The sequence below is a fragment of the Setaria italica genome, chromosome VIII, assembly GCF_000263155.2.
Source record: "Setaria italica strain Yugu1 chromosome VIII, Setaria_italica_v2.0, whole genome shotgun sequence".
Taxonomy (NCBI): domain Eukaryota; kingdom Viridiplantae; phylum Streptophyta; class Magnoliopsida; order Poales; family Poaceae; genus Setaria; species Setaria italica.
In genome coordinates, this window is record NC_028457.1 from 13247554 (window position 1) to 13258138 (window position 10585).

The 10585-nt window shown below is 41.8% G+C and overlaps 1 protein-coding gene and 1 long non-coding RNA gene across 3 annotated transcripts; one reads left to right on the top strand and one right to left on the bottom strand.

Moving 5' to 3' along the window:
• Window positions 1–220: 220 nt before the first annotated feature.
• LOC101770802 (putative disease resistance RPP13-like protein 3) lies at window positions 221–6593 on the top strand. Its single transcript, XM_004979069.2, has 5 exons — window positions 221–1202; window positions 2278–4275; window positions 4395–4429; window positions 4531–5599; window positions 6355–6593. The coding sequence occupies exons 1-4, from the start codon at window positions 385–387 to the stop codon at window positions 4542–4544; spliced, it is 2865 nt and encodes a 954-aa protein (XP_004979126.1). The 5' UTR covers window positions 221–384; the 3' UTR covers window positions 4545–5599; window positions 6355–6593.
• Window positions 6594–7672: 1079 nt separating this feature from the next.
• Window positions 7673–9840, bottom strand: LOC111258262. 2 transcript variants are annotated; one of them, XR_002678921.1, is made up of 3 exons: window positions 9754–9840; window positions 9480–9646; window positions 7673–8087 (listed from the first exon to the last, which is right to left on the bottom strand). It is a non-coding gene; the product is annotated as an uncharacterized LOC111258262 (long non-coding RNA). The 2 variants fall into 2 exon arrangements; XR_002678920.1 differs by lacking the exon at window positions 7673–8087 and having other exon boundaries at window positions 9170–9646.
• Between the last annotated feature and the right edge of the window lie 745 nt (window positions 9841–10585).

A 10585-nucleotide genomic window follows, 5' to 3' on the forward strand; every position in this document is an offset into this window, starting at 1 on the left:
AGCTTACTAATGAAATTAAAATGCAAAAATGTCACTACAAAACAGCCACGAAATAGAATAGAAGAAATTAGTGCTGGTCAATATCTGCGGTAGGTACGCGTCCATTAAACGTGTGGATGGTTTGTGCAGCTTTATATGTATGTGACAGGCGCACATGGCAGACAACTGGCCGGCAACTGTGTGATTAATAAAAGAGCTCTGTATTTTCCCTATTGTTTTTAGAGACCAACGAGACCTTGACCTCTGCGATATGGTTCTAGTGGTTCATAACCTTTCAGGGAACTCTTGCTCCCATCTCTTCCCCACAGCTGACAGAACTTCCGCTCCCAATCGCCATATCAAAACTTCAATAGCTAGGTAGCCACCAAAGAGAGCAAGGCATGCATGGAGCTCGCAACGGCAGCTCTGGGCAGCCTTCTCCCCAAGCTTGCCACCCTTCTCAGCGATGAATACAAGTTGCAGAAGGGGGTGAGGGGGGAGATCAGGTTCCTGCAAGCTGAAATGGAGAGCATGCAGGCTGCCCTCGAAAGCGTGTCCAGGCTGCCTGCTCATCAGATCGATGATCTTAACAAGATCTGGGTGAGGGACTTGAAGGAGCTGGTGTATGATATTGAGGACAGTGTCGATGCTTTCAAGGTGAGTGTCGATGGTCCTGTTCCTGTCCACGCGCATAGCTTCACAAAGTTTTTCGATAGGACCATGGGATTGTTGACAAAGTTCAAAAATCGCCATCATATTGGCAATGACATTCAAAATATCAAGAGACGCATCGAGGATGTTACCCAAAGGCGAGAAAGGTACAGAATTGGAGCTAATGCAGCGCAACCTGACACGGACCTCATTGACCCTCGCGTCCTGGCAAGCTTTGAGCATGCATCGAAGCTAGTTGGCACTGATGGCCCTACAGAGAAGATCTCCAACTTGCTAACACAAGGGAAGGGTCCGCAAAAACAGAAGCTAATGGTTGTCTCAATCGTTGGAGTTGGAGGCCTGGGCAAAACGACAATTGCCAATATGGTGTACGAAAGGCTTGGGGGCCAATTTGACTGTAAAGCTTTTGTTTCAGTGTCACTCAAGCCGAACGTGAAGCAGATTTTCAGCAGCATACTACGGCAAATTAGTAATGATATATGCACCAATATTGGAGAAAAGGATCCTGAAGAACTTATAAGGAGTATCAGGCAATTCCTCATGGACAAGAAGTATGTGCTATATACCTAGTACCCCTGCATTCTGTTCAGTTTCTCTTCTATTTTTTCCATTTAGAATCGTGCTGTCAAACTTTTAAATGTTTTGCTGTTAATACATTTACAACTGGGAAGATTTGGCAGAAAAAAATAGATTACTAGATTTTTCTCCATAAATGTTTTTAAGACAAGCGCAAATTTATTAGTATACATGAACCTACTGTTGCAAAATGTCAATAAGGACAAAAGAAATAGAACCTAGGAAGTATGGCTTACAATAGTTGTGCAGCCTATTATAAGTACCAAATGCAGTGTTAAATGATAGTGGCTACCTACCATCATCAATCAAATATAGGAACCATTTATTACTGGGCATCGATCAGATGCCAAGCAACCGAATTTTTCTTTGTAACAACGACCCTGCTATAGTTGTTCCTCTTATTATGACCTCGCTTGTGGACTCCTTGCTAGCATAGTCTTTGTGAAGAATTTAAGGGTCTTCGCTCGTTCTTGGGCATCTCATGGCTATCATGACCCTGCTTGCCCCAAGAGTGCCTTCCCCAAAAACCCATGCCCCCCCCCCTCACCGCACCCCCTTCTGCTCTTAGCGTGCCACAGTCCCTATATGCCTGGGTCCTATATTTTTATAGGGTGGGAGAAATTGTCCGGTTTGAGTCAAAACTCTTACAAATTTCTTGTTATAATACAGTTCTTAACTCGAAATACGCAAGCAAAAACAATCTTGCCAGTTTTGCAACTCAGTCTGACCTACTTTGCAACTCAGTCTGACTTGCTTCCTCCAGTTTAGCTCTTTCTAAAGCCTAAACTCCCTCATCAAAACTCAACATTGGACTTTCTATATATTCATTTTGATTGTCGCGACGAGACCTATACAATTGAGAAGTTTAATTTGCATTGTAACAAACTCTCCTAATCCAGTTTCGAAACCCGATCAAGCTAAATTTTCTATTTGTATCAAATTTTATCGCCAATAATCGATTTCTATTTTGTACTGTAGCTCTATTATAACTATGCACTTGTATTAACTAACTTCTAAAAATCATGCATCTGAACCATTGCAAAATCACAGGTATCTGATTGTAATTGATGATGTATGGGAGGAAGAAGCGTGGAAAACCATCGTGTCTGCTCTTATTGACAAGAATCATGGTAGCAGAGTTATTGTGACAACTCGCAATGTTGACGTGGCTAATTTGACTTCTGTTGACGGCGCTCTGTACGAACTAGATCCACTCTCCGATGAGGATTCCAAAAGGCTGCTTTGTACAAGGATCTTTAATGAAGAACAGGTAATTCATTCTGACCTTGAGGAGGTCACAACAAAAATTTTGAGGAAGTGTGGTGGGGTACCATTAGCTATCATCACTGTATCAAGTATGTTGGCTTGTATACAAAATAAAACAAAGTATGAATGGTATGGTGTGTACAATTCTATGGGTTCAGGACTTGAAAAGGACAAGAGTCTTAAGAACATGCGAAAGATATTATATCTTAGTTACAGTGATCTTCCATCCTATCTAAAGCCTTGTTTATTATATCTAAGCATGTTTCCAGAGGATTATGAGATTCTAAGAAAGGACTTGATACGGCTTTGGGTAGCAGAAGGTTTTGTTGATGACAAAAAGGGCAGCAACTCATATGATCTAGGAGAAATATATTTCAGTGAGCTTGTCAACAGAAGCATGATTCAGCCGGTAGACATGAATCAAAATGGTAGTGCAAGAGCATGTCGAGTGCACGATATGGTACTTGATCTTATCATTTACCTTGCAGCTCAAGAAAATTTTGCTATGCTATCAGAAGGCCCGGACCTCAAAACATCAGCATGTAAGATTCGACGATTATCGCTTCAAGGTAGCAAGTTAGATACTGATAAAGAAGATAGAAAGGAAGGGCAAACAGCAGTGCCAGCAACGGTGGACATGTCACATGTGAGGTCACTCATTGCACTAGGTGATGCCTTTCAATGGATGCAACCTCTTTCAAGGTTTTCTGTCCTACGTGTTTTGGTTTTGGAACTTTTTCCAAGCAAGAACATTGATCCTAAGGATATTTTCCGTTTGCATCATCTGAGATATCTGGAACTACGAGGGGAGCTTGCAACTGAGCTTCTAGAACATATTGGAAACCTACAGAGTCTACGGACATTGGATTTGTGGGGCACGTCCCTAAAAGAACTGCCACCTAGTATTGTTCGGCTAAAACAGCTTGAACGTCTGATTACTAATACAAAGGTGAAATTTCCAGATGGGATTGGGAACCTAGTGTCCCTGCAAGAGCTGGCAGTGCTCGATGTGGAAAAGTCACCAAACACCCTGGCAGAGCTAGTTAAGCTTACTGAACTACGGGTGCTGGCTATAGCCGGATTTGGTGAACATGATGAAGGTCTCATTAAGACATTTCTCCAGACCCTCATTAATCTAAACAATATTGTCACTCTAAATTTTGTTGGCAGTGGGTCATGTTCCCTAGATTGTATGCCGGAGCAGTGGAGAGGCCCTGCTCACCTACAAAGCTTTAATGGAGATTACATAATCTTCTCTGAGTTGCCACGTTGGTTTTCATCCCTCTGTGAGCTCTCCTGCTTGTCCATCTGCGTCCGTGTGCTAAGGCAGGTGGATATCCAACTGCTTGGAGCTTTGCCCGTGCTACGTTTCCTTAAGCTAACTTCGCATGGCACCCCTGAAGAACGGCTGGTCCTTGGCAGTGATCAGCCCTTCCGCTCTCTAGCAGAGTTTGAGTTTACGCACTTTTCAAGATGCTGGCTGGTGTTTGGACAAGGAGTGATGCCAAGGCTTCAAAGGCTTGAGTTATACTTTGAAGCACGGAAGAGAGTGGACGGCCGTTTTGTTGCTGGCATGGAGAACCTCACTTCCCTTAAACATGTCACCGTCGAAGTTGACTGTCATCGTGCCAGGACGAGGGAGGTGGAGGATGCAGAGACCAAAATCAGGGATGCAGTTGACGGCCACCCGAATCATCCAACTCTTGTGCTGTCAAGAAGTTCCGAATTATCAATGGCAGAGGATGAGAACGAAGACGTACGTAAGGGTCCGGAGCAGCAAAGGTACTTTTGCGTGCTTACATATACCCAGCATTGAGTTGCCACATATACTTGATCGTTCCTTTCGTTTGCTGACGTATATCCTCTGTTTCCCTGTTGGTGTTTCGACGATCGGTAATCAGTTGGGACTTGCTGACTGCCAACGATGAAAGGGAAGGTAAGAAATTCGTTTCCCATAAAATTTGCACGTATAGTTGCTCACTTGTCTCTTTCTTTTTCTGCATATTAACTTACGTATCCTTACTTTTCCTGTGGCAGACTTGCAAAGTTAAGCGTGGTGTCCGATTTGGGACTGGGCAGGCATCCAAATGTGATTCTTAATTAGCCATTTAGCCCTACATAATCTAATCCTATCTTCTGAAACTAAAGCATCAGCTAATCAAAATACTTCTTTGGATGATTTGTCCAGTTCACCACTGCTTCTATTTCTCTTGCTCCTCTGTTTCTATTATTGCTCCTCTGTTTCAACTTGCAGCGGATGCATCACGGTTCATTGCTGGATACCACCAGCTCCATGTCATCGTGGTGGTCCCATTCTGTTGGACCACACACATTTCACTCCTGTCTTGTTTTCTACGCACTCTATTTCTCGCTCCCACATACTTCTTCTCAGGATACTTTATTGTGCTTGAAAATTGACCCCACCCCTCCCGACCCCACCCCTCCCACAAGCCCCACGCTGGCTGTCCATAAAAAATAAACAAAAAAATGGCTTTGTCATGCTTGAAATTTCTGTTCATCTTTGCTGTCCTTTAAATCTATAATGAAAAAAAACATTATGTCATCCTGCTCCAAGATATTCAGCCAGCTGCGCATTCCAACCCAGGCTTCATGTTGAATGCATTTCACCACTGATTTGACAATTATGGTAAGTTCCTCCCACATTCTATCCCATTTGTTGCTCCACGTCAGCATATCCTTTTTGTGTGTTCCCATCAGTTACTCCAATTCTGTCCGACTTCACACATGTCACTTCTCCTATTTGATTTTCACTGTACTCCTTTTCTACTTCTTACATAGTTCTTACCTCCCACAAAATTCCTCCTCTATCATGCAAGAAAAATAAATCATCCTTTGTTGTTCTTGATAATTAATTCCCCTCGTTATCTAAATTAAAAAACAATGCCATCTTTATTATGCTTCAGGACTGAATCTGTCCTTGCTATTCTCCATCCCTTAATCAAACAAAAAACCATCCTGACCCCAACCATGAAAATAAACAAAAATAATATTTGTCATGCTGCTCCAACATATTCATCCAATTGTTCATTCTGAACCGCGCTTCCTGTTGGATGCAGTTTATATTCCACCCAGTGGGCAATTCTTGGTAAGTTCCCCCCACATTCGTCCTATCCCATTTTTTTTTGTCAATAACTATTTGATCACTTTTCCTTCATTATATTATGTGTACAAAACTGAAATGTTTGATAGAGTAGGCATAAATTACTAGTAATATATGGATTTATCGTGCTCAGGTTTCAAGTTCGGTACCTATGACTTTGACTTCTCATTTATGGCAATCAGGTGTTTATTTGTGTTATAAATTACTTTAGGCTTGAGTTGAACAATTATATCACCTGAGTTCAGTATTGTTTAACATTTTTTTAGCTCAAGAAAAACTGGATTAACCAGCTCCTCGAGAAGTTAAATTGAACAAATTTTTGACAAAATGTGTATCAGTACAATGCCTACCCCAACTTGCTTCGGATTAAAAAGACTGTTTAAAGACCCTAATTTCATAACTATGTAGCAGTGCACAGGGACACTACTTCTTAATTTAGGACTGTACTCACATTCCCATCTATAAATATATTTATATGCTCTTCTTCATGTAGATGTGTTGCGTTGTTAATATGTCTCTTTGTGACAAGAATGATATATTATTTGAAATTTCAAAGCTCGATTATTTATATTCATTGCATAGAACATGAAAAATTTATAACTGCTGGGTTACTGTAGCAAGCCATCACATGCATATTTTGTTGTTGTAACTCAGTGGTTTTACTTTCATGTTTTATCGTTTTACATGACTACAGATGCATTTGTTTTGAAGCTTATTCTCATAACTTTTTTGTTTTGCAGGAATGAAAACAACCATCCTGCAGAATTTGCAACATTTGTAGCAGCTTTCATGAATTTGTTCCTTTGTTTGAATCATGGAGTGCTCATTATGCTGTGACTTTGTCGCTTAAATAAATATCGACATGAACTTGTTTGACTCTTGGAGTGCTCATTATGGATTTCTGTAATGAAACATATGTTGTTGATCAATTTTTGTCAACTTTGAATTATTTATGTGCATGAGAAGACATTTAGCATAATTTAAATGTGGTTTTTCTGTTGTTGACAAAACATATTTTTGTTTAATTTCTGGCTAGCGGATTGTTGTGGCCATGCAATCAGTTCATGATCTGCCTCTTCGAAGTCGAATATTTGCTGATCTATATAGCAGTTTACTAGATGAATTTCTTCAATTTGTTATTCAAATACCACAGTAGTGCATAACACCCCCATGATCTGAATCTCATCACTAGGCATTTTCAGAATCATTCGAGTCACACATCAATGTTTTTTTTCTTTCTATAAGCATTTTATTTTCTTCTCGTCATATTGCTCTTGTTATTGTGTTTATATTTTATTATACAAACAATAATATGTTAAAATCAAGTAAACAATCCATATTGACCAACATAAGTGCATATGCTTGGGTTGACTTGCAGTATTAGAGGGAAAGAAATGCCATATAGATTGCCATTTAAACAGCTTAAGTGCCCTCGCAACACTTTAGTTTGCTCGGACAGTCTGAAATGACCCGATTAAAAAACCAAAGCTAACCCCGTCAGTTCATCATCGAGACATCCTTTCTTTCCAACTTTATACCGTGACAAATTGTGGCCTTGCACTTAGTAAGATCCTTATCACTGGCTAAGGTGGCTCATACCATGGCCTTCTTCCTCTCCTAGCTGCATCCACAATTCCACATCCATCTGCAATTGGCATTTGGCAAGCAGGACTTCTCTTTGCAAAAAGATTGGGAGTTCCCCTCTTGCAGTCTTCTTGCAATTTCTGTAGCAATTCTTCCTCATTTTCCTTTGCATCTTTGGCCGCAGATATTGGTTTGTGTTGTTTGAAGCACTTCTAGGTGCCCTTCAGTGTTTTGAGGGGTTCAGGAACAGTCTATATTCAAGTTCAGAATAGCTGCAATAAGTTCAGCAACGTTTGGCTACTGCATTTGCTATTTTGAATTTTTGATGATGGAAGGCTAAAACTTGTTGCAGCTTCGATGATTTCTTGTTATAATTTCAGGCTAAATACGTAGTAATGCCAATTTATTTTGCGTCTATCCAATCTATTTAGGAAAATTGAGGTAAGCCAGTGCCAGGACTAAACTTGCCGTGTCTATTTTGAAGAGCCTTTTTCCTTGATCCATATGAAATTGCAAACTCTCAGAATGTCATGCCTAATACGTGTACATATATTTGGTAGCTACAAAACATCTTGCCACAGTTTGCGCAGCTTCATACAGCAATGTCCATGTGGCACTCGAGAAACACGAGAATATTGGCTAATCAAGTGACCACTTCGATCGGTACAAAATAAGGATGATCTATAAACAACACATAGGATTCAAAATGGACAAATAAAGTCACTTTACATCAGCAAATACAGGTTGCACTGGTTAAAATTGCTACCAACAAATGAGTGTTCAACTGCAGCTTCAAAGGCCACTATGTTAATGGGGAACTTCTCAGTACAGAATGGGATCCGGTCACCATGCTATTGTATGAGCTGTCTCCTGTTGATTCTCCATTGATCTGGAAGGCACAAGGCACTTCTTAGAGCATCTCCAACAGATTGAGAAAGGGGATTGAGAAAACAACATTGCAACTTAAAGGGGATGTCTGCTCTAGCAGATTGAGAAAAGATACATCCCCTACACTGAGAAACACACATCTAGCTACAACCACAAAAAATCCATCCATTGCCACAATTGGATCCAACCAATAGCAGACCACCACGTGACCTCGGTGTTGGTCACACCCATCGCAGCCTATTCTTCAAACGAGCAGCAAGCGTGGAATCGTCGTCGCTGTCGCCGGGACAGCAACGACACGTCAACACCGGCAGTGACTTGCCCCGGCGGCGATCAACCCGCTTCACCGGCCAATTGGCGTAGACGCAGCCCCAACGACCTTCGTTTTCGAGCCCGGCTTCTTCCTCGACAGATTGGACAGCCTGGATGGGCGCCAGGGAGGCACCATTCGGGGACACGCTGGCCCCAGCCACGAAGACGGGTCACCGGGCCGATTCCGGCCGTCAAGCGCCCACCCGCTAGTTCCTGTCGAGGGCCTTGGCGATGGATGTGCTCGGCGGTGGCAGCCTGGAGCGAGAGAAAGAATGGAGCACCTCGCGATGCATAGCACGGGAGGGAAGAAAGAGAGAAGGGAGAGGACGCGCCAGGTCAGGAAACAGTCGCGCGCGGGGCGCTAGGCCAATTCCAGCCGGCGGCTGTCCTCCTGCTAGTTCTCGGCGAGGGGCCCCGACGACGGATGTCCTCGACGGCAGCGATGCGGAGCGAACAGTCGAGGGAAAGAAAAGAACAGTTGGGAGGAACAGCGAGAAAGGGGAGAGGCTGTTGAGTCCCCTTTCTGAAGGGAATTGGGAGATAGTTTTTCTCAATTGAGAAAAAATTATAGGGAATGGGAATTGTTTTCTCAATCTGTTGGAGAGGGTTTTTTTTACCTCAATCCCCTTTATGGCTGTTTATAGGTAAAGAGGATTTATTTTCTCAATCTGTTGGAGTTACTCTTAGAAGCTAGAAACAAGTTCAAAATTTCAAACATAATAATTTATTGCCACAAAAACACAAAAAAATAGCAGCTTAAAATATGGAATGGAAGCATAAAATTATCAGCGGATAAATATGATAAATTATTCCGTATTCAAATAAAAATGCTAGTATGGACTGTGGAGAGCAGGCTCTAAGGCTCAATATATGATCTCCAGTGGCAAACTACAAATGGTTGCTCAATTGTGTTAAGATCTACATCAATTCCTTTTGGAAATGGATTTAAAAATGTTTCATCGCACAGGCAAAAGACATCATCATGTAGTAGCTGTACCAAAGACCAGGCTGTCATGCTAGTATTCACACAATACCAAAAATCCAGAAAATTGTATGAATATAGCTGAACAAATGACAATACCTGACACCGAAAACACATAGAAACAATAATCATCTTCTCCTTGCAGCAGCAGCGGGTGCTCGTTGTGCTCCAGGTTGGCCCTGGCCTGCAGCTTGCTCCTCTGGTACGTTTGCTGCTGCCGTAACAACATTCATGACAATGAGACCAAGAGGAATGATGTACATCCACTGCAAAACAAGTCAGATGCAAGGGGGGAACACGTTAGAAACATAAGTATGCATACATAGAAGGAAAAGTTGAACGCAGTGACAACATATTTAATGCAGTAACTCACATATTTAGCCCAGAATGATTTCTCAGGTGGTTTCATCACTTCACCAATTCCATTGTCAGCTTCTAACATCTGGTCCACAAATGATGGGGTTCTGCAAGCACAAATTTTATAAAAGAATTTGAAACCAGCTGCCATTTAAGCTTATAAATGCTTTGATATTGTTCCAGTAGGAACAGATCTCTTAGGTCATGTACAACACAGGGACGTGGCAGACACATCTCCTTTTTGCCACTGTGGAAGTCAGTGCAAGGGTTGGAAGTTATTGCAACCATGATTAGCAGTAGCTATGGGCACTAAAACAGTAATATTAAATTAACGAAGCATCCATAAGATAGTTTTCCCATTGGATGTCAAGATTCTTGTAACATGCCCTCGAAGAGATTCCCGCAGTTGCTTATCGCAATTATATTTGAACATAATGCAAACTGCCAACTTTGTGACTGTCTTTATTTAGTATCATCATAATCTCAATAAAGTAACGTATTGCTCCTCCTGCCGCAGACTTGCAGTTAAGCCTGGTGTTCGATTGGGACTGGCAGGCATCCAAATGTGATTATTTTAATGAGCCATTAGCCCTACATAATCCAATGCTTTCTTTTGAAACTAAAGCATCGGCTAATCAAAATCCTTCTTTGGATGGTTTCTCCAGTCCTCCCCTTTTTTTTATTTCTGTTGCTGCTCTGTTTCTATTATTGCTCCGGCGCCAGTCTGCTTCGCAGGCCAGTCAGTCCTCATGCTTCATTCCTGGATGCATGTTCTTTCCATTCATATTGATACTACCTGCTCCACGTCTGCTTATTATTTGGCTTTTCCCATCAGTTACTCCCATTCT